At 25.4% G+C, this 25047-nt stretch overlaps 3 protein-coding genes across 3 annotated transcripts in view; 1 reads left to right on the top strand and 2 right to left on the bottom strand.

Moving 5' to 3' along the window:
* Window positions 1-6828, bottom strand: part of LOC129971302 (transcription factor 25-like) — a 29921-nt gene extending 23093 nt beyond the window's left edge. The window contains exons 1-3 of the mRNA XM_056084928.1: window positions 6516-6828; window positions 3650-3856; window positions 541-743 (exon numbers count right to left, since the gene is read on the bottom strand). Of these exons, the coding sequence (XP_055940903.1) occupies window positions 541-743; window positions 3650-3856; window positions 6516-6659 (554 nt within the window). The 5' untranslated portion in view covers window positions 6660-6828. The remainder of the gene's footprint in view (window positions 1-540; window positions 744-3649; window positions 3857-6515) is intronic.
* A 263-nt stretch (window positions 6829-7091) lies between these two features.
* On the top strand, window positions 7092-13669 carry LOC129973065 (mediator of RNA polymerase II transcription subunit 10-like). The gene is made up of 4 exons (XM_056087427.1): window positions 7092-7339; window positions 8457-8540; window positions 12242-12344; window positions 13472-13669. Exons 1-4 carry the CDS (start codon window positions 7218-7220, stop codon window positions 13565-13567), a joined length of 405 nt encoding a protein of 134 aa, XP_055943402.1. The 5' UTR covers window positions 7092-7217; the 3' UTR covers window positions 13568-13669.
* Window positions 13670-15512: 1843 nt separating this feature from the next.
* Window positions 15513-23981, bottom strand: LOC129971803 (nuclear envelope phosphatase-regulatory subunit 1-like). Its single transcript, XM_056085779.1, has 6 exons — window positions 23700-23981; window positions 23453-23524; window positions 22635-22708; window positions 20323-20432; window positions 17478-17532; window positions 15513-15687 (listed from the first exon to the last, which is right to left on the bottom strand). Exons 1-6 carry the CDS (start codon window positions 23725-23727, stop codon window positions 15649-15651), a joined length of 378 nt encoding a protein of 125 aa, XP_055941754.1. The 5' UTR covers window positions 23728-23981; the 3' UTR covers window positions 15513-15648.
* Between the last annotated feature and the right edge of the window lie 1066 nt (window positions 23982-25047).

The raw sequence follows: 25047 nt of genomic DNA, 5'->3' as shown, positions 1-25047 counted from the left end.
AAAGATATTCTTAATGTCTTGAAACAATTTTCTTAACATTAGAGTAAAAATATTTAGTGTAATTAGATTACAGAATTTTTACAATTGATTTGTAATCGAAACAGATTTTTTTCCTCTGAAACTAGATTTCTCCCTCCCCCTTTCCCCCTCTTTTTTTAAGAACTCGTTTTGGAAAGAATATCAGGAAATTGAATCATTTAGCATTAGAGCAAAATAAAATAATTACTAAGGCTTAAGAAAAATATATACCATCCAACAACATATCTTTAACTTTTCACATAATTTACAACAATTACCAGGTAACTTTGTTATATTTATACAATACTTTCCACATTTTAATTCATTGATAAAATATAAAAATCGAATACTTTGAAGTATTTTAATAACTTTCATATATATATATACCAACAATGGTTAAATTATAACAAAATATTTATAAGAATAAATTGAAAGTACATAATAATAATATTCAGATAAAATTTTGACAAAAATTAATTTTTAAAAAGTTTTTTTCAAAATACACTGTTAATATGTTCTCACTTTTGCTCATTCTGGACAACTTTTGAACCAAATATTTTCTTCATTTCATTATCTGGATTTAAATTTCTTAGGTCTACAGATAAAACAGATTTTTCATGATGTGGTTTCTCAGAACTATGTTTTGATGAATGGGCCTCAGAAGAAGTCTCAGGTTCACCCAGCATTTTATTTACCAATCGAATTGATGCATCCACTTCATCTTCCTAAAAAATAATAATTTATATGTATAAAAAAACTTAGTAATCAAGACATACAAATTATAATGGCGATTAAACCAAATTTCTTAAAAAAGCATCTCAGTTTTGTGGATGGAAATTCATAGTATTGATAAAATAAATTATAGCAATATAAATATTCTCAATTTTTCATTTCTGTTTTTTAAATTAATCCATTTCTTAAAGTGCATTTTACTATTTCTACAAATATTATGGTTAAATAATATTTGAATATTAATCGTTTAAACATTTAAAAATGGGAATAGAGTTATATATACTCAATTTTAAAGACTACCATATTTTCTTAGACAATGCAATGGTTTTGTTTGCAAGAAGTTCTACAAGATAAAAAAAATTTGTTTTAAATACAGAATTTTATGACACAGAATATTTATTATTTCAAACTAAATTTGGATTCACTAAAACCACAATATGAATCTTATTAATCAATTTCTTTCCAATAAAATAAGATTTATTTTAAGCTAATAAACTGACGAAAATAATACATGCAGCTTTCCTTGCACTATCAATAAGAATAGGATTGATGAGAGGGTAAAAAAAAAAAAAAATTAAACTAATTAATCAATGTACAGGGGGAAAAAATGACAAAATTACAGCCCAATTTTTATATTCAGTTCCAAATACACAAACTGGGCTTTTTTATTCATTTCAAAATATTTATAAAAGCAAGAATTCAATAGCACATTCCAAAGACACTTTAAGAAGTATATTGACCAGGACAATTGACAAATTTCAATATATAAAGGACAATAAATATGAGGGAAAAGCTGGTATTTAATTGTAAACATATCACATTAGCATATTTTAGTAAATATTTCTTTAAAAGGTCAATGAACCTGTGCATCATATCTTGGATATATTATAGACTTTTTGGTTGTTGTTTTTAACACATCTTTCAATTATAATACTCAACAGGCTTTTTGTAACTTGTTTTTTAAGCATGAGTCACATTGGTATAATCAGCAGTTTCATTTTGTACATAAGATTTGAATCTAGAAGAAATTTTTGAGACCTGGGGCCTCATTTTTTTAGATAAACATGTCTCTATAATTTGGAAGTTTTGCCAGGTATTTTTCTTTGCAATTTCCTTTAACACTAGTTTCTTTTGTTGTTTGTTACAACCTTTTTTTTTTTTTTTTTTTTTGCTAAGAACTACTGCTTTATAGTTTTTGTTGCAGAATTCATGTTTTAGAGAGATTTCTTCCATTTTTATCCATTAAAATAGTCTTCTTTATACAACTGAATTACAGATTTATACTAAATATAAAACTAAAAATACTTATACTTATTATTTACTAAAAAGAAAAAAAGAAAAGGGGGGAAGGGGGGGAAACAGCAGAAAAACATGGATTTATAAAAGAATCGCATCTCTGTATCATATGATTGCATTATTAATGCCTTGTATCTACTGGCAATTTTAAAGAGATGTTTGACTAAAAGAGAGATTGATTTCTTTAGCCCAAATACTAAAGATTTTATAAGAAATATAAAAATTAAAATTAATTTTAAGAGTAATATTTATTCTAGAAAGTTGTACAAGTAAAGAAAAAAAAAGAAAGAAAGAAAGAAATCTCATTTGTTCACTGGCTGAGAACTATAATGTGATAAGAATTTATGTTATATCCCCACATGATAAATAAATGCTTAATTTACAGACCTTGCCCATTTAATATGAAAGTTCGTGACTCCTAGAAACATCACCAAAGGTCATCTGTTCCCTTTGCCCTTTTTTAGAGAGATATTGCAAAATAAAATTTAGACAGAAATCCTAAACTCAATAATTGGACTGATTTTAGAAATTAATTTAGTCATTTTGCAAGCGTAGCAAACCAACAAAAATGTTCTATCGTTATTATGCAATCATAATTTAAAATTACTTGTACTCCCTTGTTTTTATGAGATATATTTAATCTAAATTGTTCAATGTGATTATATTAATACTGTTACAATAATGGTTCAAAGCAGTTACAATTAAATGCTACAATGCATTCTATTACTAGTATAATAAAAGTATAATTGCAGTATTATAAGTAAAAGTAAGCAAAACTATTATTCTAAACTAGGTTTTAATTAGGATAAATGGCAGCTAATATTTCAATCAAATATTTTGTCTAATTTGACTTTAACTGTTTATTCAATAAAACATTTTCACATTTCAACTTTTAACACAAATAACTCATGCTATTTACTAAAACTATTTCAACTTGCATTGTTCGGTTCATCATAATTTGTATTTCCTTTAATTTCTATCTACATCTTTATAAGCAAACTTTAATATAGGAACAAGAAGTAGTGTTTACAAATTAATAACTAAAACAAATTAATTCTTTACTGCAGCTTGATTCCAAGAGATTTACTTAGAGATCATTTGAAATATGGAATAAAAATTAATAAAATCAGACCAGTGGTTGGAGTTGGGTGACAGTTTTCCTTATTATCTTAAATATATAGATCAAAGCTGCAAAATCACTGGTCATAAGGAGACACAGTACCTCAAATTATTATAATTCTTCAAAGCCAAAGTCATGAATATAAATATTAATTATCAAACTCATGGGGGAGGATTGTTTTTAGAACTAAGTTTAATAGTCAAATTTTGTGGTGCCACATAAATTGATAAATACTATAAAATTATTTAATATTTATATGGTGCTTTTCCGAGAAACATATGAATGAAGAAGGAAGAAATAGTGAATTAAAAAAAAAAAGAAATGTTAGTAAATTAATACTTTTCATTTATGCTTTAATTTTTTTTTCTTTGTTTCTAAAAAAATGACTTGTTTGAAAATACATATAATAATAAAGTGGCATATGTTGTATAACTAGTTATTTTAAATTTCAAAATAAAGGGTTAATTTTTTTAAAAAACTGACTCCATCATCCAAATTTTCTTCAGTGCTCTTTTGACTTTTTAATTTCTTCTTTTTCTTCTTCTTCTTCCGTTTCAAACTGTCTGTACTATGGGTGGAATCTTGTTTTTCCAACTTATTCCTCTCCTGACCTTCCTGTGGGGGTTCATTTTCTCTATCATCATCTTCTTTCGCTTCTGTATCGGATAAGGAGTGCTCAACACTATTTAGCTAGGAGATAAAAACACAAAATTTTTTTTAATTAGAATTCCATCAAACAATAATAATTTAAAAGATTAATTAACATAACAAATAATTATATTCAATAAATTCCATAATGCTAATTACCTAATCAGATTGCAATAAAAAGACAGTGCATTATAAGTAGTGACAATTGAAGATAACAGTTTGTAGAAAGAAATAAGTAACATACTAAATCCTAGTACTATACTTATATAAGTATCTCAGATTGTAATTAAATATTTCTTTATTTTAAATACAAATCTTTATTATAAAGATTACTGATGCTAGAAACTAAATTAAGTTTAAACATCTAAACTACTTTTAAATGCATAATCATTATATTCAAGATAATTGAACTGGGTATAATAATAATATTCCTTGTTTCATCAAAAATTTTAATCAATGACAATGTAAGTTGAGAATTAATGTCAGAAAATATTGCCGAAACAAATATTACAAAAAAATATTTTTCTTAAATTAGAATATTATATGCAATATTATATTAGAATATTATATATATGCAATGTTTTCATATAAATCAATGGTTGCAGTGCAACTTATAAGTTTTTATGTAGATATTCCAATACTTTCAGTGGTGCTTTATAAAATAAACATGAGCTAAAAAAATGTAAAAAAAAAATACAAATTAAAAAAAAAGTATATTTAAATTTAGTTTAGATATATTTATTTTGAATTAGAATATAATTTTAATTTGTTTCATTGTGTTGTAGTAATAAAACAAAAAAAATGTAGAAATTATGCATTCTGAATTCATTAATAAAATTCATGGATTACCTAATTTCACTATAGAAGGAATCAAATGATTTGCCTAATAATATAGCATCTGATGAAAATATAACTATATTCAATGGTCAGACTGTATTCAATAGATAGTATTAAATTACCCACTGTACATTTAAAATGTGTATTATTTTTTTTGGGTATACTTAGAAGAAGTCTATTGTCACTCTTGAGGAATTAATTCAATTTATGATTCAAATAATTAATTGTTTATCAACCATATCTAAATTAAGAATATAATTTTTATAAAAAATAACCAATGCAGCAGTTACAGAACAGAATAGCTTCCTAGCTAAGGAAATTTCTTAGAATTTATGGCGTGAGTGCAGTAATTTAAAACATTAATAAACTGCAAAGGAAAATATTAGGAAAATGGAGGAGGAAAGTTATGAGTAAAACAAAAGAGTAAAAATGTATTTAAAAAACTGCTTTTCAGTTTTTTTAAAGCTGCTATTAATTATTATTAAGCTAATAGCCAATAATAATTAATAGGTAAGCTATTTATTATTATGAATCTTAATAATAATAAAGCTATTTATTATTATTGCAGCTTTCAAAACATGCATTTGAGATTATATAATTTTAATTTATATCTTATTTATAGTTAAGTTGTGTATAATTTGAAAAATATATTCTGGTGATAAATTTATATAGCAAAGTGATAATATCATGTAATTAAGGATTTTAAATCAATATTTAATTGCTATAATAAAAAAATGCAAAAAAAAAAATATGAAAGAAATTCATTAAGAATGAACTGCAAGCAACTATATTCTAGTTTATATAATAATAAAAAAATTGCAGATTCATATTTTGATAATACGATTGCAATTCTGAGAGTGAAGAAAGTTATAAAAAAAATAATGATTGCATTTAGCTTTTATTACATAATAAACAATTTAATGGATAGTGTAAAAGGGTATTTTTCTATCACTGTTTAGGATGTTGTGCAAGTTAAGGATAGCAAGCATTATATTTGATATAGCGAAACGAAATGAACAGTGGAAAGAAGCTGTTTTTAAAATTATAATATTATTTACAACTACATCATTTTTAATGGAGAATAGCATAAGTAAACCTATCATACACTTTTTAATAATTATCATATTAAATGCTTTTTGATATAGGTTAAAGGAATAGAAACCCAAACTCAAAGTTTGAAATACAGAATTATAAATTTTAAATGTGTTAATTAAACTGGTACTGCTATGAAATTAATTTTTCAAATTTGTAACAAATAACAGAAATTTAAACCTTACACTGGCTACAATAATACCTAATCACATAACTACTTTAATGATATGAAAGACTTTAAAAACTTTACAATTTATAATGTTGATACAATAATTTCAAAAGTGAGAGCAATATAGATTATTTAAAAAATAATATTTAAAAAATAGAGTATTCTGATGTTATAGGTAAAGAAGACTATATTATAAAAGGAAGTTTCCATTTATTAACCAATCAGGGGATAAAATTATTTTTTTGAAAAAGAAAGCAATTTTTAATTCTATCATTTAAATCAATTAAAAAAAAATTTATCCAATTATTATCTAATATTTAATTAATATTTTAGCTTTATAGTAAATACATATTTTTTAATTAAAACTTTCTAAAAACCTTTCAATCTTAAAATGCACTGGATATGACCCCCAACCCATTTAAAGAATGAAAAGTTGCAGGTGCTCTATTTATAGAAATTTTCTTGTGTAGCAAAAATTAGAGCATAATCTTTTATTGATCTCATATTTGATCAGGATTTTTAATCAAATTAGTTTTGCTATTTATATCATTGGAATTTTTCCTAAAGCCAAATGTTTTACATTTTATTCAAATATTATATTACCAATTCGAAACGATTGTTTATCGGCTTTTCAACTGGCCCCCGGAGACTAGCACCCCCATCATCGGACTCACTCATGCCGTCTATCCCAAGAGCTGTAGCCAGGTCTTTTTCACCGTGCAATTTTTTCAATACTCGATTTGACATCTTGTATAGAATCAAGAATCAGACTGACTTTCTGCACTTCTGAACTGAAAACTTCGTTAAGTCCTTAGCGACTTAAGATTCGCTACAGGTGAAAACACGTAACCAAAACAAAAAATTAATTTCTACCATGTGTCACTACATGCAGATAACAGTAACAGCAAAAAATAGGGGGTGGGGGTGGGGAGGCTGAAGGAATTAGAGCTTGCAATTGAAGTTGAAGTTGATTACATTCTAAAAGAAAAAAAAATCTTTCATTCAGTTGATTGAATTAAATTTAGATAATGATTTAATAAGAAATTATTTTTACATTAAAGTAGACAACAGTTTCTTTCTTTTCCTAAATCATGGATATCAAGGAGAAACATTAAAAATAAATTCTCTAAATAAGATGAATTATTTTGGCATCAGATTCGCAAAATTGCCACCACTATCATAGAAATTTTCTTTAAGCCTTGGAAGTAATTTGAGTTCTAGTAGTGTATGTGGACGCAAGAGAGAGGGAGATAATCTGTAATTGTTTGGAAATATTGAATTAGCATCTTTCACTTAATTTATAAAATGTCTTCTGCTTTAGAGAATTTGGAAGGAAACTTAGAATTATTTATTGAAAATGTGCGCCAGTTGGGCATCATTGTGAGCGATTTCCAACCACAGGGACAAACAATATTGAATCAAAAAATGTAAGTACCAACATCAGTAAGTTGTACAGGATAAGTATTTACCAACCGCTTTATCTATCGATCTAACATTTGTATCGTATTATTTTTTTTTTTTTTTTGCAAATAATATTTTTGATCTGGAAGATGGATATTATGCAATTATAATATCAAACATTAGTCGACATCTTGTGATATTTGTTTGAGTAATTTCGTGTCTTGCTACCAGTGCATCTTAGCTTCTACCTCAAAGGCTGTTTTTTAGTATATAAGTTTATCTAGTATAACTTTCAGAAAGAATACTAGTCTATCGTAAATTGAAACATAATTTCGAAAAATGAAATTAAGAATATTCATATTCCATATGTTTTTCTGTAAAACATGAGGAATTGCACATTTATTTTGATTAAGTAACAAGTACTCAATTTACTTTTTTTTTTTATAAATCAAACTAGGTGTAAGGAAATGCTGTAAGTTGCTTGTATCATTTTGGATTCGAACTAATATAGTGCAATATACACAAATAATGCTAAATAAATTAAGTAATGATTATGTAGCTCGTATAAAATTTTTACTGTAGTGAGTTTCTGTTTATGGTTTTGATATATTTTAATAAATTTTTGTATCCTATAGATTTTTTTAAATTAAATATGCTTTATTTTTTTACATTAGAATCTGAAACAGGTATAGTAATGGTTTATACAAAAAAGAAAATAGTATAGTAGTTCTATTAGGAAAAAAAATAAAAATAGAGAGATATTTTGCATATATATATTTTTTTTACACTTAATAGATATTTTGGAAATGGTTGGCTTTTTTTTTTGTTGTTGTTAGTTGAAAAACAAGTTATTTCAAGGGTAGATATCTTTTACTTTATAAATTGTGAAAGTTTAACCAAATTTAGTTTTGTAAGTAAATTTTATTATGTATATAATGTATTAAAGTTGTCTTTGTTTTTATTATTTATAAATATGAAAACATTTAAATTTTTTTTATATATTTTGATTGATTACTTTAAGAATCAAAAGAAGGATAATCAATATTACCTAGGAATATGTCAATAAACTTCTTGCATTTTAAATTAAATTATTATACTTTATTGCTATCATAAACAATGTATAATAATTTCAAATTGTTTTAGAGCTCAGATGGTTACTTACATGCAGGAAATTGATAAATGTAAAAATCAAGTTCAAGACCTTCAGGTTCCTCTTGAAGTTTTTGAGTAAGTTTTATTAATTCTATTTGGTAACATATTAATATATGAACTTTACATCTTCAAGCAAGCATTTATTACAATTATTAATTGTGTTTGGAAATTGAAAATCTTACCCAAGTCTTTTTGTGAATCCTTTGTTTTGTTTCCCTTTTATCTAACAATATTAATTCAGTTGTGCTCTGAACTTGTTTCTAATGCATCTGTTGCATCCTGCCTACAGATAGCATGGCATGAAATATCTGTAAGAATTACTTTTTAAAATATTTTTTTTAGTGAAGCATTCTTTTTACTTATTTGCATATATGTCTAAAAAAAATGAAAAGTTTTATCTATACTTATAATAAAGCTCAATGTGTGTGTGTGTTGGCGCTCTACAGGCCAGACCGTTTGACATACAGCTACCAAATTTGGTACATGTATACCTTGGAGGTTGGGAATGTGCACCTGGGGTTTCTTTTTTCGAATTTTTAATTAGAATTTTAATTATTAATTAAAAACTAACTTTCCCGCCAAAAAAATCTTCAATTTTCCCCACCGCCAACTTTTCCGCCAAAAAAATCTTCCATTATCCCCAGCGCCAAACGAGAAAGGCTTCACTTTTTTTTTCTCCCAACAGTAATGAGGCTAGGGTTAAAATTTTTCGGCGGATTATTTCAATCGGTTCTGTTTATTTTCTTAATGTTTGATGCATTTAAAATTAAACATTGTTAATGAATCAATCTTTCAGATTCCTTCTGAAGTACTTTTGAATTAAAATAAAACAGAAAAAAGGAAATTAAAAATTTCTAATCCGCATAGCGTTACCCCAACTGGCGTAGAAAAAATCACGTATTTGCGTTACGTAACCGGCGAAGAAAATTCACGCATGCACATTCTGTTCTGATTGTTGCCATGACAACGTTATCAATGGATGATTTAAATTATTTTTGGGTTAGTTGCAATTGCTTTTGTAAGTAAATTGTATTTATGTTAGTTATATATTTTTTGTATATGCTTATAGTTTTAAGTACATCGTTTTTTAAGTAGTTTTTTTAAAACCTGTTTTCAACCGTTTATTTTAAACGATTCGTTTTATTTTCTTAGTGTTTGATGCATTTAAATTTAAACATTGTTAATTAATCGATCTGCTCATAATGAATCTAAGAAAATTTTGTTGACCAACTCTTGAGATATTACATAAATTAAAAAAGATATTCTTTATTGCCCATAAAGTTTAAACGCTGAGTGACTCTATTTTCAGTAATCAGATTATAAAAAAATGCTTTGTTTCAGTAAAAAATATTATTATATTAATTGAAGATAAATTCTTTCCACTTTAATTTAAAGCATAAATTCTACCATTTTCAACCGTTTATTTTAAACGATTCGTTTTATTTTCTTAGTGTTTGATGCATTTAAATTTAAACATTGTTAATGAATCGATCTGCTCATAATGAATCTAAGAAAATTTTGTTGATCAACTCTTGAGATATTACATAAATTTAAAAAGATATTCTTTAGTGCCCATAAAGTTTAAACGCTGAGTGACTCTATTTTCAGTAATCAGATTATAAAAAAATGCTTTGTTTCAGTAAAAATATTATTATATTAATTGAAGATAAATTCTTTCCACTTTAATTTAAAGCATAAATTCTACGGGTGCTAACAGAAAATGAGAGAGATACATATTACGTTATGACTGAAGGCCTTTATAATATTATGAATGAATTATATGATAATCAAAATTTGAAGTTTTAAAATATTTTGATGAAGAAGCTATTAAAGTAGAAATTGCATAAAATATTTAATTATTAAATTTTTAACGAACATTAAGATTGGCGAACCGGCTGGTCGCCAAAGGCGGCTAGTACTTATAATAAAGCTCAATGTGTGTGTGCGTGTGTGTGTGTGTTGGCGCTCTACAGGCCAGACCGTTTGACATACAGCTACCAAATTTGGTACATGTATACCTTGGAGGTTGGGAATGTGCACCTGGGGTTTCTTTTTTCGAATTTTTAATTAGAATTTTAATTATTAATTAAAAACTAACTTTCCCGCCAAAAAAATCTTCCATTTTCCCCACCGCCAACTTTTCCGCCAAAAAAAATCTTCCATTATCCCCAGCGCCAAACGAGAAAGGCTTCAGTTTTTTTTTTCTCCCAACAGTAATGAGGCTAGGGTTAAAATTTTTCGGCGGATTATTTCAATCGGTTCTGTTTATTTTCTTAATGTTTGATGCATTTAAAATTAAACATTGTTAATGAATCAATCAGATTCATTCTGAAGTACTTTTGAATTAAAATAAAACAGAATAAAGGAAATTAAAAATTTCTAATCCGCATAGCGTTACCCCAACTGGCGTAGAAAAAATCACGTATTTGAGTTACGTAACCGGCGAAGAAAATTCACGCATGCGCATTCTGTTCTGATGGTTGCCATGACAACGTTATCAATGGATGATTTCAATTATTTTTGGGTTAGTTGCATGCTTTTGTAAGTAAATTGTATTTATGTTAGTTATATATTTTTTGTATATGCTTATAGTTTTAAGTACATCGTTTTTTAAGCAGTTTTTTTTTAAACCTGTTTTCAACCGTTTATTTTAAACGATTCGTTTTATTTTCTTAGTGTTTGATGCATTTAAATTTAAACATTGTTAATGAATCGATCCTCTCATAATGAATCTAAGAAAATTTTGTTGACCAACTCTTGAGATATTACATAAATTTAAAAAGATATTCTTTAGTGCCCATGAAGTTTAAACGCTAAGTGACTCTATTTTCAGTAATCAGATTATAAAAAAATGCTTTGTTTCAGTAAAAAATATTATTATATTAATTGAAGATAAATTCTTTCCACTTTAATTTAAAGCATAAATTCTACGGGTGCTAATAGAAAATGAGAGAGATACCTATTACGTTATGACTGAAGGCCTTTATAATATTATGAATGAATTATATGATAATCAAAATTTGAAGTTTTAAAATATTTTGATGAAGAAGCTATTAAAGTAGAAATTGCATAAAATATTTAATTATTAAAATTTTAACGAACATTAAGATTGGCGAACCGGCTGGTCGCCAAAGGCGGCTAGTATTTTATAAAATTAATCTTTAGACTATTGCTTTTCTTTGATATGAAATCATGGTTAAAATTTGTTCTGCTTTTGAGTAATGTAGATATTATTTTCGTGGATTGATATTCTTATTAGGAATATATGAATAGACTCCTGCATAAAAATTTTAATATTTATTTTTATACATTCATATTTTAAACAATTTATTAATATTTTATAAATGTTAGTATTTAAATTTTTTTTTCAGTTATTTTAAATGAATTTACTGACATATTATGTTATTTTATCCTGAATTGTCTATTCATGCATTTAATTAATCTTAAACTTTTATTCTATTTTTTATATTAATTATGGTACAATGACTGTTGTCAAGCGTTGATATTAGCATGAAATATCACATTTCTGTTAGTAGATGCTGTCACAAATTATATATTTTTAAGTTTCTTACTCCTTCATTATTAAGCTGATGGAGAGAAAGGTAAATAAAATACTTTGTTAGTTAAAATTGCCGAGTTTGTCATATTAATAGATGAACTAATTTACTATTCTGTTATGTTAATTAATATAAATGCTGTTTGTCATATTAATTTTTATATTGTTATATTGTACAAAATATCTGTTGCAAAAATAAAATTTAATTTGCTTCTATCAGGTATATTGATCAAGGTAGGAATCCGCAATTATATACCAAAGATTGTATGGAAAAAGCTTTGAACAAGAATGAAGTTGTCAAAGGAAAAATTGATTCCTACAGGGTAAGTTTTTATTTTCCTATTTACCATTAACATTATCAAAGACTTTTTAAATCCAGGTTCATATAATTTGACTTTTTAAGTCATTTTATAAGGTGAATGTTGAGAACTTTTATTGCACAGAATCTAATGTAGCTAAGCTGTGTAAAAGTTAAGACGAAAAGCATAAATCACTGAAGAATTTTTAAAAGTATAAAAGCATTAAGTATATATGTAATACATTTAATCTATCCAAAAATTATTTTTAACTACTTGAATTTAAGTATTGCATCTTAATTTTTGAGTTGCATGGGCATCTGACTTTCTTATGTATTCAAGGTCTAATTTCTGTTACTCTTTAATTATCCATTGTAAAGCTGCAACATTATGAAGGAAATCACATGGCTAAAATAGATCAGTAAAATTCGTTTTTCGAACTTATATGAACTTTGAATGCATTCTTGCCACCACTTTCATTTTTATATTGTTTGGGTAAGTATACAAATTGAGTGAATATATCGATTGTGGCTACAGTTTAATAAGAAAACATTAAAAACTACTAAAAAATAAACTTTCTACTTAAAAATGGAAAGATATTAAAGTTTTGATTTAACTCTGAATGGCTAATTATTCTGAACATGGTTTCTATAAAATTGTTCTCCGACAAGGAATTCAAGAAATATTAGATTACCCTCAAGAAATAGCTTTTAAAAAAGTGAATATTTCCTCTACTATTCACATCTACAGGAGTCTAGTTAGCTGTATTGATAATAGGAGTATTATGAAACATGCCTTTTGTTATAATGACAGATGATACACGTGATATATACTATTATATGTGCAGTGATTTATTTAAAATGCTTGAAATTCTTTTACTTTTAGTTCGAGCAAAAAAAAAAAAAAAAAATCTTACCAAATAATTAACTAATTACTCTATTAATTTTTTTTTAAAGTAACATTTTGAGTTTTTGTTTTTTCAAAATATTTTTTTGTATCTCTTTCAAATCTATTCATTTCTAGAATGTCATTACAATTACTTCTGCCTTAATTTTAGAATTTATTTCTTTATAGGATTACTGATTATATTCATATTAAATATGTTTATATATTTATTTATGTGTTCTTTTTTCTAATTTAAAAATATATTTCAGCGCTTCAAAGGACTGTTACTTGTAGAGTTGAGTAAAGTATTCCCTAATGAAATGGCTAAATATCGAGCTATAAGAGGTGATGACAGACCCTCATGAAAATTTGTATCATGAATAATCATTTGTATATAAGTCTTTTATGTATGTGTGTACTGTAGATCTACATATCCTTTAATAAAATAAATGCCTTCTAAAAAAATAGGTTTTCCTTTTTGTTCTTTCAAATTATAAACTTTATAATTTACTGAAAAGTTTTTAGAACAACATTACCAATGATTTTTAATGAAAGAAATCTTTGTATTGTGATGTTATATTAATATTGTGTTTTTTGTCATTTATATAAACTAAAATGAGCTTTACAGTATTATTTTGCTGAGAACATTTTTGAGCTTTTGTCATAAAACTCCAATTTTTTTTCCCATGTAATTCATTTTTACAAATAAAATTTTGTCTAAAATTTCAGCATGATTTTTTAAATCTATTTACAATTATATTAATTTGTAGCCATGTTTATAATATTTAAAGATATTATATTAACTGCATGCCATTGTTAAACAGTTTATGAAAAACCCTATTAGCATGTAATTAATACACAAGTACCTATATAAAAAAGACACTAGATAGGCAAATTGCTTTTTCTATTAAAAATTAAAGCATAAATTTAAAATATAAAGAAAATAGTATATTATAATCAATTTATAAATATCACCAAAATCATGAAATTAATTAATTTTTCGATGTTTAACCATATATAACTTAATTTCATTTTCAATGTCAATTATGCTCCCAAGTTCATGAATATAACAATTGATGAAGTTATTTATAGCAATAGTTTTGTATCTTGTTGAAGCTTCCGTAAGGAAATGTCCAATTTTTTAAAAGAGCATTTCTTTTTTTATTCAGGTTTTAGCATCTAGGTATTATTTATTTTCTTAAAAGCTGTTATTTATTTTAAAATGACATAATTATCCTGATCAAATATAAAAAGATGTGTAATTTTAAAACTGTTTCATAACATTATTCCGAAAACATTTTGATTTAAAAAAATCTTTCATTTCAGAGAAAAAAGTTTTATCAAACAGAGCAAGAATATTACAGAACAAGCATTTATTATATTAGTGTTGTATTAAAGTTGAAAATTAGAAAATATTATTAATCTTTTTTTGCTAAACTGATAACTTTGATAAGGTAGTGACAAAACTGGAAATTCGGATAATTTTATTAAACTGGAATAATTGGGAAAAACTGCCAATGAGCATATTATGTGCCAAGCATGTACTAGAATGACCAATTTACAATATCACTTCTTTGCATCTGACATCCAATGTCAAAGCTATTATAGTAACCACAATTTTGGATAGCTTTCTTTCAAAGGTATGGTCACATTTTGAAATTTCACCATGGTAAGAAAATATGCTGATGAATGTGGCTAATAGTTGCAGTAATAAAAAATTTCAAAAAATCCATTTTTTTTTTAAAAAGAGAATTGTTATATTTTGGCTTAATTTTCTCTCAGGTTACATGTTGCAGTGATGATGCATCATCGTTAAATTTGATAATGATATTTTCTTATGGCAACAATAATGATGAGAGAATTTTTGATCAATCAAGACTGTTTACAGGAGAATATATACTCATTGCAAGAATAATTGTTTATTACAGCATTCAAACAAATGGTAAAAAAATTGGATAACTTGAAAATAACACCCTGAGAAATGTTGAAAGTTTGGGAAAGGAAATTTTTTTCCTCACATTTTCTATCGCCTTTCTGTTTGAGCAATTTTTATTATTACAAATTTTAAGCAAATGTTAATCTATACAACTCAAACTTGTTTCTTTCCTATGAATTGTTATAAATGATATTAAATATTTTATTATAACTGCAAAAAAATGAATTTCTTGCAAGATTTATTTATAATGAAATATTAGATTTCCTTTGCCAGATTTCATTCTTATTTCTATACATTAAAACATCAGATTTGAGAAAGAAATAAAAACAGTAAATAATATCTACATTTAATCAGTTTAATGAATTAAGAAACAATTCCAAAATAACAAATTTTATTGTAAAAAGTACTTAATATTTACAAAACATTCATAATCACATAACTGCAAATTTTCAAACACTCCATTCAATCACAAAATTACCACTCAGAGGAACTGAACGGATTTAGTTCTGGTCATGTGGTTGGCCTTGGTTTTAGAATCAGTCTTCCATTCTGAAAGAGATACAATTAATTTTGTTTAAGCATTTGTAAGTACTAAATATAAAAATAAAATATATAATATAGAAATAATGAACCTCAACACTTAATAAAATACCACGGATAATAAACATTAAAATATAATTATTTAAAACTCATTGTCTCTAGTACCAGCTAGTTCATCCATATATACTTATGTTCTATGTATCTATAAAATTTAAAATGTGTAAATTATTTAAAATTGTTGTGTGTTAACAATTTGGAATCAAGCTATATATTGAAGAAGTAATTTCTACTTTTACAAACTATTAATTTTGAAAGATGATCAAAGTGAACGTGAAACAAAGATTATTATAATCCAAATGAAATAAAGCGTTTTTAAAATAGAATCATTAATATCAAAACTATAATGCTGGTGCATCCAATCTTCAGGTATTTATAAACATGAACTGCAAATTTCAAAGATGCCACACTTTTTTTGATTTAGCACATAAAATTTGCAATTGGACTAAAAATGTGATAAAACTCTTCAAAGAAGTTGCATGGTGTTACATTTAATATCAGCAGAAAAATTCATTCTGCATTTTAAAATGTGCAAGAGGAGTTTTAAGCGTAAAATATTTGAAAATTATAATTTTAGGTAAAAAAAACTTTATCCAGGAGGCAAATTGGATATAAATGTTTCAGTAATGGAATATTATGTTATTTTTCAATTTTGACAGCTACAAAAAATAATCTAAATTATAATAATTTTTTTAATACACAAATAAGAAATTAATTATACAATAATTCCAAACATCTAGAATATCTACATCAACATCACATATGTTAATAATTTTAATAAATTACTTTATTTTCTTATTATCTATACTAACTGGCAACAAAAATACCTGTATTTCAGCATACAATTTAAATAAGTCATAATTAAATTCAAAGATTGTTTGAAACTTTTTACAAGCATATAATATAATTTTATTTTTATTTTCAGAAATGAAAAATGCAATCAAAAATGTTATTCTAATAATAAATATAGAACAGATGTTAGATGATGACTTGAAATAAAAGACAACTGTTAATTATATCTAAAATGGTGCAAGTATTATTAAGGTACAGGTTTAATTCAATTCATTTAAATATACATCCTATCTTAAAGCAACTTAAATCTTTCTTTTTTTGTAATAGATTATGTAAATTTGAATCAGGGTCAGATGAAAAAAACGATACCTTAGATAGCACCCATTCGTTAACTCTCAACCCACTCTTTAGTGTGAAAATATTAGATACAATGAATTTAGAATGTACAAAGCTTCCATTGCAGTGGTATCAAACTGTTTCTAACTGAGATATTGATAATGGAAGATATGTAAGTAATAACTGACAGATTTAATATTTTTTTTAATAGACACATACCAAACTTATGGATATTTAAACTAGAAAACTTTCTCATTATTAATACAAAATATTTTTGCAGGAATTATATTAAAACAGAATGGCATCCACCACCTTATACAACAAAAGATTTGAAGAATTCAGAATTTATTAAATGTTTGATCTTAAATCCTAAATTAAATCCATCTCATTATCACGAGTATTTAATTGAATTATTTACATTCATATCGTACATACATTCAATCGTAATTCAATATTATCAGAACCAAATGTGATGTCAAATAAAAACTCATATTAATTGAAAATTAAACTAACAGATATAACTAGCAATAGTATCAATCACATATTTCAAAATCAATTTTATTTAGAAATGTAAAATAATAGGCTTATTAATACTAAAACCAAAATTGACTTACATCATCACAAGACATATTAAAGTCTGCTAAGACCTGCCGCACTCTGGATACGATACTGTTTTTAGTAAAGGAGACAGTATATGGGATAAATTTTTATAACATAAATAAAGTAGATAACTGAAAATAGTTCTAGAAAGTATAATGACAAATATTATTCCAAAAGTGTTGAACACAATTCATCATGCCACACTAATTTTACTTCATAATAAAACTATAAAAACAAATAAGATATGATCTGGTAGTTCTAAAGCTAAAAAGAAAATTCAAAATCTAACATATATATAAATTAATCATACAAATTACCAGAAAAATAGTAAAGTTTTGGAAATTAAAATAATTTTTAACAGTTAAAAATGTAGCATTTATTTATTTACTCGATTTAGTTTTAAACATCCCATTTAAAAACTTCATAAAAGATCAATTTTTGAATGGACTTTATCATTTTGCAATAATACAGATGCTAAGGACCATATCTAAAATAAACCTCATTATCTTCAAATAAATAATTTACACCAATGTGAATATATTTGATGGATTTATTCATAGACGATATGCAATGGAACTAGATAATAAATCCATGATCCTCTAGTCACAAGGCTATTATAGAATCCAATCATTCTTATAAATTTGTAGAATATGTTGATGCTATTTCAATATTAGAAATATACGAAAAAATTTACAAAATAAGAACAATTGTAAAATTTAAAGACATTTTAAAGTATAATTTTTATCTTGAAGCAGCAACTGGAATTTGTTTGAGTATATGATATTCTCATTTTACAAATTTTTTTTTAAATAAAAAAATGCTATAAAACCTTTTGTAAAAACTGTGGCATCAAAAAAAATTTCAAATACTAACAACTATTTCTTTGCATTTCTAAAATCTCTTATATTCTCAATTTTATGTTTAAAAATATTAATTTCATAATATGCAATTATTTTAATAATAACTAATTTCTATTATTTTATCACTATCAGATTTTTATATTTTGGTTCTCAACATATGAAAATCTCATTTACATAGCTCTAATGCAAATCTATGAATAAATTATTCCAAGTAGCAAAAATTTGAATACTAATTATATAATAATACTTAGAAACGTAAAGCAAATCTCAAATTTCCAATGAACAAAATCATTTTAAGGAATAATATTTACTGTGACTAATTAGAAATGAGGAAAATTTCTCCTCTGCATATTAATTCTTGATGAAAGAATATTTAAGCAGCGTGAATAAAAGAAAAAAAATAGTTAAAAATTAATTTCTTGCGAAGCAATTTGCATCTATAGCATTCTTTAGAGTTTAAAATAATTGAATAAACAGACTTTTGTTTAATAAAGGGTTTTTGATTAATGCAACAAATGTAGTAAAAATAAAAAAAATTTAACTGACATTTTACCTTTTTATTTTTACCTTTCTAATATTAAATATTTTATGTAATATAGTCTTATTTAAAGAAAAATATCTGATTTTAAATATTGGTTATAACAGAATTTGTCATTAATTGCATTCCCCCCCCCCTAGTAAACCTATTAAATTGAAAGTTTATAGAATTCAGTAATTACATATTTAAGTTTTCAAACCACATTTATGATAATCTGGACATGTTTTATTACACACTAGCTGCCTTTGGCGACCAGCCGGTTCGCCACTCTTAATGCTCGTTAAAATTTTACTAATTAAATATTTTATGTACACTCCTATTTTAATAGCTACTTCTTCAAAATATTTTAAAGCTCCAAATTTTGACAGTCATATAATTTATTCATAATATTATAAAGGCCTTCAGCCATAACGTAATATGTATATCTCTAATTTTCTGTTAGCTCCAGTAGAATTTATGCTTTAAATTCAAGTGGATATGGTTAAACTGCAATTAATATAAGAACATTTTTTTACTGAAACGAAGTATTTTTTTTAAATATGAGGACTGAAAACAGAGTCGCTGAGTATTTAAACCTTATGGGCACTAAAGAATATCTTTCTTATCTCAAGAAGTTTTCAACAAAATTTTCACAGATTCATCATGAACAGATCAATTAATTAACAATGTTTAGTTTCAAATACATCAAACACTAAGAAAATAAACAGAATCGTTTGAAATAATCGGTCAGAAACATGTTAAGCCTTCAAAACTAAGTCCGTATCCGTTGAAAATAGAGTTGTCAACAATCAGAACACAATGCGCATGTGTGAATTTTCAATGCCAATTATGGTAATGCAAATGTATGAATTTTCTACGGTAGTTGGGGTAATGCTACACAGATTAGAAATTTTTAATTTCCTTTATTCTGTGTTAGTTTAATTCAAAAGTACTTCAGAATGAATCTGAAAGATCGATTAATTAACATTGTTTAATTTTAAATGCATCAAACATTATGAAAATAAACAGATTTGTTTAAAATAATCGGTTGAAAATATGTTAAGCCTATTCTTTTTAGCGTGGGAAAAAAAACTGAAGCCTTACTTATTTGGGGTGGGGAAATGAAAGGATTTTTTTGGTGGGAAAGTTAGATTTTAATTATTAATTAAAATTTTAATTAAAAATTCAAAAAAAGGGACCCCAGGTGCACATTCCCAAACCTCCAAGATATGCATGTGCCAAATTTGGTAGCTGTAGGTTGAGCGGTCTGGTCTGTAGAGCGCCAACACACACAGAGCTTTATTATAAGCATAGATAAAGAAACACATTTCATTAATTTTAATTCTTTATATCTTTCCCAATATGATCCTACTTTATTACTATAAATTAAAAGTTTATACTTGAAATAAAAAAGAATCATTTTTAAAAAATATAAATATGTACTTTTTTTGAAAGATAACATAATTCTACAGAAAAGGATACATAGATGGAGCCACAACTCTCCGATGTATGCCCATAAAGAATAGTGTGATTAAAATAGCACTGCTGATTGTGAAAAAAAGATGATTAACTAATGATTGAATGAAACCAACCTAAAAGAAACAAATATTCAAATCAATAAAAAATAATAGGAAATAGTTATATTCATGTTGTTGTCATACAGAGAAACTATGAAATGAATATAAGAATAAATTAATAATGTCAAAACGAATATATATGAAAACTGTTGTAGTCAGCAATAACTCAGGTTGAGAATTCACCATAAGTCATGAGTATTTAATTGCAGATTAATCATATAACATGTTTTTATGCCTCTCAAATAGAAAGATTTCATTTTTTTTTTTTTAAATCTTTCCTTTCATTTCCTTAAAACAAATTTTATTTCAAATATAGGATTTCATTACACAGAACACTGATAACTGGTGTTTTGAATTAAATTTTGTTTTTATATATCAATTATTTTTAAATACATCAAAAGTTCCTATTAAGAATTAATTAACTGTGTATATTAAAACATCTTTTAATTTTCTTCATACCATCAGCTGGACTTTTTTTTTTCTTTTTATTTTTTATGAACAAGTGGGAAGTCTTTAAATTATAGGGACTCAAGATAAAGATATTCAAAAAGTAAAGGCTTTTAATAACCCTCCAAAGTACATGTCATGAGGTCTCAATTTGAACTTTTCTTCAAGACTAATATCTGCACATTAATGTTAGATATGGTAATAAGAACCATTTGCTTTACTCATTTGATAGAGAAGGTGCAAATTAAATAGTTGTATGAAGATAAATGAATATGTCATGGATAACTTAAAATATAGTTAGATTCATAGTGCTCTCAGATGTAAGTACTAGCTGTTATATTTTCTATCATGTAGCAATTGATATACAGAAATTAAAGTACATTTTAAAACAGATCCTTCATTATTACAAAACAGCAAAATTCTTTTTCGTTTAGGAATCTTTACTTGAACCAATCAGGTTATTAAATGTTTCATAATGAGTTTTTTTTATTATTTTTTTAATCTGATACCCGATATTTATTCATGTAAAAAGTAATATTTTAAAAATTGTCTTTCATCATTATTAGATTAATTGGGACTGAAAAGTAGCATCTTTTCAGTCCCAATTTTCCTTCAGAAATCTCTGCCTGGAGCTATCAGGCTACTGTCCATCTCTTAAGCGAATTTTTGAGTTAATAGGTTAAGATTGCAAGAAATTAAAAGAACTATACAATTAATAAATGACAAATTGATAAAGTTCAAATGAAGTTACATTAGTTACAATGTCTAAATGGTGAAATATATCTATCAACCGAGTATCTCTTCAATTTTGGGCAGGAAAGAAAGAATCCACTGCTTGTCTTCTTAGATTTTTTAACATAACTTTAATTTTTTTTTGTTTGAATTTTGTTTCAATTTTTAAAAATTAATGAATATTGATAAATTGTTCCTAATTTGGATGACTTGAAAAACCCAAATGAATTAATGAAAAAATATCTGAAATATTACTAAAGGTACAATAATAATTACCACTTAGATATCTAAAGAATTACTAATAGTTCAGTGTTTACACTGACCCTTAATAATTGCAAATAATTTTATGGCCATATTCATTGAATTTTAAAGCCATATAAATTACTATTTTTAAATATCTTCTATCTGGGCTCCATTTAAAAAAAATTCTATATTTTATTTAAATCTTTATACAAGAATGCATGCATTTCAGAATCATTTATTAAACTGCATTTATAAAATTATTCAGAAGGTATTGTAAGATAAAATCATTGTTATATTAACCTTCCTTTAGCTATAACCTAATCTACTTTTAAAATTGTTACATTTCTTTGTTACAGGTGCTTATAATATAGCAAAAAATTATAGACTTTATGAACTTATTAAAAATTTATATTACAAATAATTTTAAAACCCATGCCATAAAAAAACATTGCCAAAAAAAAATTGTAGCATTAGGTTTGTATACAAGTTTTTATTTTTTTATTCTTTATTTTTCATTTTCATTTTTTTTATTTTATATATTTATTTATTTATTGTGTGTGTGCAAGCCCACATTATTTGTAGATTTTCACTTATAAATTGACACCTAATAATTACTTTTTCAGTAAATTCCTAACTGAATAAATTTTAATTTTAAAAAGGAATTAAGATGCAATTCACAATAAAATCGAAACACTTTCACAATAAAATATTATTCATGAAGGTTATGAAAACTTCTATCTTTATATTATATAACATGATACATAAATATGAAATTTTTAACGAAAGGAAATTTACTTGGGAAGTCAATGGATCTGTTAACCACTGCCAAGCACCAATTGCAGTACATAATGAAACAACTGCAAACATAACTAGAAAAAAAATTAACTACTTAGAAATCTATGAAAAAAATTGGAAACAGAAGAAAACTAATGATGTAATAGGAGACAAAACTAATTATGTACTAATATAAGGGTAAATAATATATTAAATGACTCTATCAACATTTCCTTACCTTCTGCTATCCATAACATCTAATAAATTAGTTTAAGATCTCAAGATTGTTGAAGAACTTTTCAAAAAGTAGCAATAGTTCTATACTTAAAAATAAAGAAGTACTTAAAATCCCTGTAAATATACTTTTTTGATTTATATTCATGCAATATAGTTATTGTTGCAGGTAATAATATTAAACAAAGAACTAAGTTTTTATTAGATCTACAAGCAATATGTAGCTCACTGTTTTTTTAGAAAGGATTCTGTAATCATTCTTCTTAGTTACAATTTAATTACTGCTAAAAGAAGTATTTTACATAAATTATATGATATATAAAATATAATTATTTTTTTTTACTTTCAACACACTGTTTTCTGTTAAAAAAGTAATTTTAAGTTTGCCTCATATCTTTTTCTGAAATATAATTATGACACGTATAATACAATCATGAATTCCAATGATATCCATTTCATTATGCACAAAATGGACAAAATATTAATATATATCATATAAAAAAATCTAGGGTATACTATTTTGTCTAAAAGTAAATATTGTTTCGCGCACATCTTGTAGAATGTTTTTACAGACAACTTTAATAAAATAACTTTAAATCACTAACCTCGCCAACGTTTTGTTTGTGGTTGATAGTAGGCAATAACTTCTACAAGCCTTCTTTCAAATGCTTTTAAATCTGTAATCAAAATTTATATACAATATTTAACGGAATGAAAATCATTATAACTAATAATATGTAATAAGAAAGAGAAATTAATAATCAAGTTTATTCAAGAAATAAATATCAGCATTATACTATTTTAGATTTTATTATTTGAAATAGCAGTTTATAATTAATATTTAAGTAATACCTTCACAAGTAGTCTGCTCCAACGTCATTTTGCCTCAAAACTAAATGCCTGTGTTATGGTTTAGGATTCAATCGGGATTCGAGAACTTCCAAACAACAAGCAGAAGACAACAAGCACACACAAAAAATTGTATTTCTTATATTATTATTTTTTTTTTTTTCCATTCTTGTTTCATATCCTAAATAAATTTATCTCGGAATCTATGAAAATGAATTATATTTTTTTTGTTTATTTTACAAAATTTAAACGAAATTTTTTCCCTCCCCAAATATTTTTATTTTTTTATTCGGAAACGTAAGAGAACTTCTAATGCTTCTGGTTGTAAAATCAAAACAATGTCGTCTGCTGTATAGAGACTCGTTAACCGGAGGACGCTTGAACCCCCCATTTGAAGTTGAAAGGGGGGAGCAATGGGGGAAGCAGCACTGGAGGACGGATTTCATTCCGGTAGTGATGGAAATGGGGGAATCGATGTATGGTTGCTTACGGAAAAGCTTTTTTCGCCAACATTTGAAAATTTATTTACCCGCCAAGAATGAAGCGCATTTTTGGAATGTATAGGGTGGAGTGTGGACGAATGTCGGTTGGATCTATGATAAAGGCAGACCTTATTTATGCACGATCTTTTTTAATAAAAGAATAATACCGTGTTATAATATATTTATTTTTGCTCTTAATTAAGTTTTAGGAATCCAATTTTTGACTAGAAATGAATGTTGACTGTGGCTGGGAACTTGGGAAAGCTGAATTTTCTACAGGCTCCTTCTATTTATAATTAATTAAATGGCAAGAAACTAATATGTTAACTCATAATTAAATTCTATCTTCTATTGGTTTGTTAAAGGAAATTTAAAGTTTTCACAAAGTAATGGAATGAACTTACAAGTTTCATTTAAATTCTTAATGGAAGTTAAAAATGATGCTTTATTCGGAATACAAATTCGATGGAGTTTTAATTTTATTTCTTGCAATTTGGCTGTATTCATTGGAAAGTATTTTAGTTTTTTTATACTATTAATTTTAATGCCCATATTTTGTTTGTTTGTTGTTGTACAAAGCTAAATGTTTTTTTAAAAATTAGCTAAAAATTTTTATAAATGATGCTTTTAAAAAATTATATATATATTTTTACCTAATTAAGTAATAAATTAGTGTTATAGAACATTTAAAACATTTTTTATAACTGCAGGCATGCTTTGATTTTGTTATTTGCTAGTATTTATAGTAGCAATAAAGCATTTATATTTTGTGGTCTAAAAATTGCAATAATAAAAATCTGTAATCTCTATCTTGCAGTTTTGTCCATTCTTTTTTTTTTTTTTTTTTTTTTTTTTTTAATGTTGATAAT

Source organism: Argiope bruennichi, chromosome 6 (assembly GCF_947563725.1).
Source record: "Argiope bruennichi chromosome 6, qqArgBrue1.1, whole genome shotgun sequence".
NCBI classification, from domain to species: Eukaryota; Metazoa; Arthropoda; class Arachnida; order Araneae; family Araneidae; genus Argiope; species Argiope bruennichi.
The sequence above is the reverse complement of the archived record's forward strand: the minus strand, read 5'-3'. Positions and strand labels throughout refer to the sequence as shown.

Excerpts from the sequence above, each read along its gene's own strand:
- LOC129973065 (XM_056087427.1), top strand. The coding sequence starts at position 7,218 with ATGTCTTCTGCTTTAGAGAATTTGGAAGGAAACTTAGAATTATTTATT. Across the intron at positions 7,340-8,456 it reads ACAATATTGAATCAAAAAAT|AGCTCAGATGGTTACTTACA; the intron begins GTAAGTACCAAC and ends AAATTGTTTTAG. Across the intron at positions 12,345-13,471 it reads GAAAAATTGATTCCTACAGG|CGCTTCAAAGGACTGTTACT; the intron begins GTAAGTTTTTAT and ends AATATATTTCAG.
- LOC129971803 (XM_056085779.1), bottom strand. The coding sequence starts at position 23,727 with ATGACGTTGGAGCAGACTACTTGTGAAG. Across the intron at positions 22,709-23,452 it reads ACAAACAAAACGTTGGCGAG|TTATGTTTGCAGTTGTTTCA; the intron begins GTTAGTGATTTA and ends TTTTTTTTCTAG. Across the intron at positions 17,533-20,322 it reads AGAGTTGTGGCTCCATCTAT|TATCGTATCCAGAGTGCGGC; the intron begins GTATCCTTTTCT and ends TACTAAAAACAG.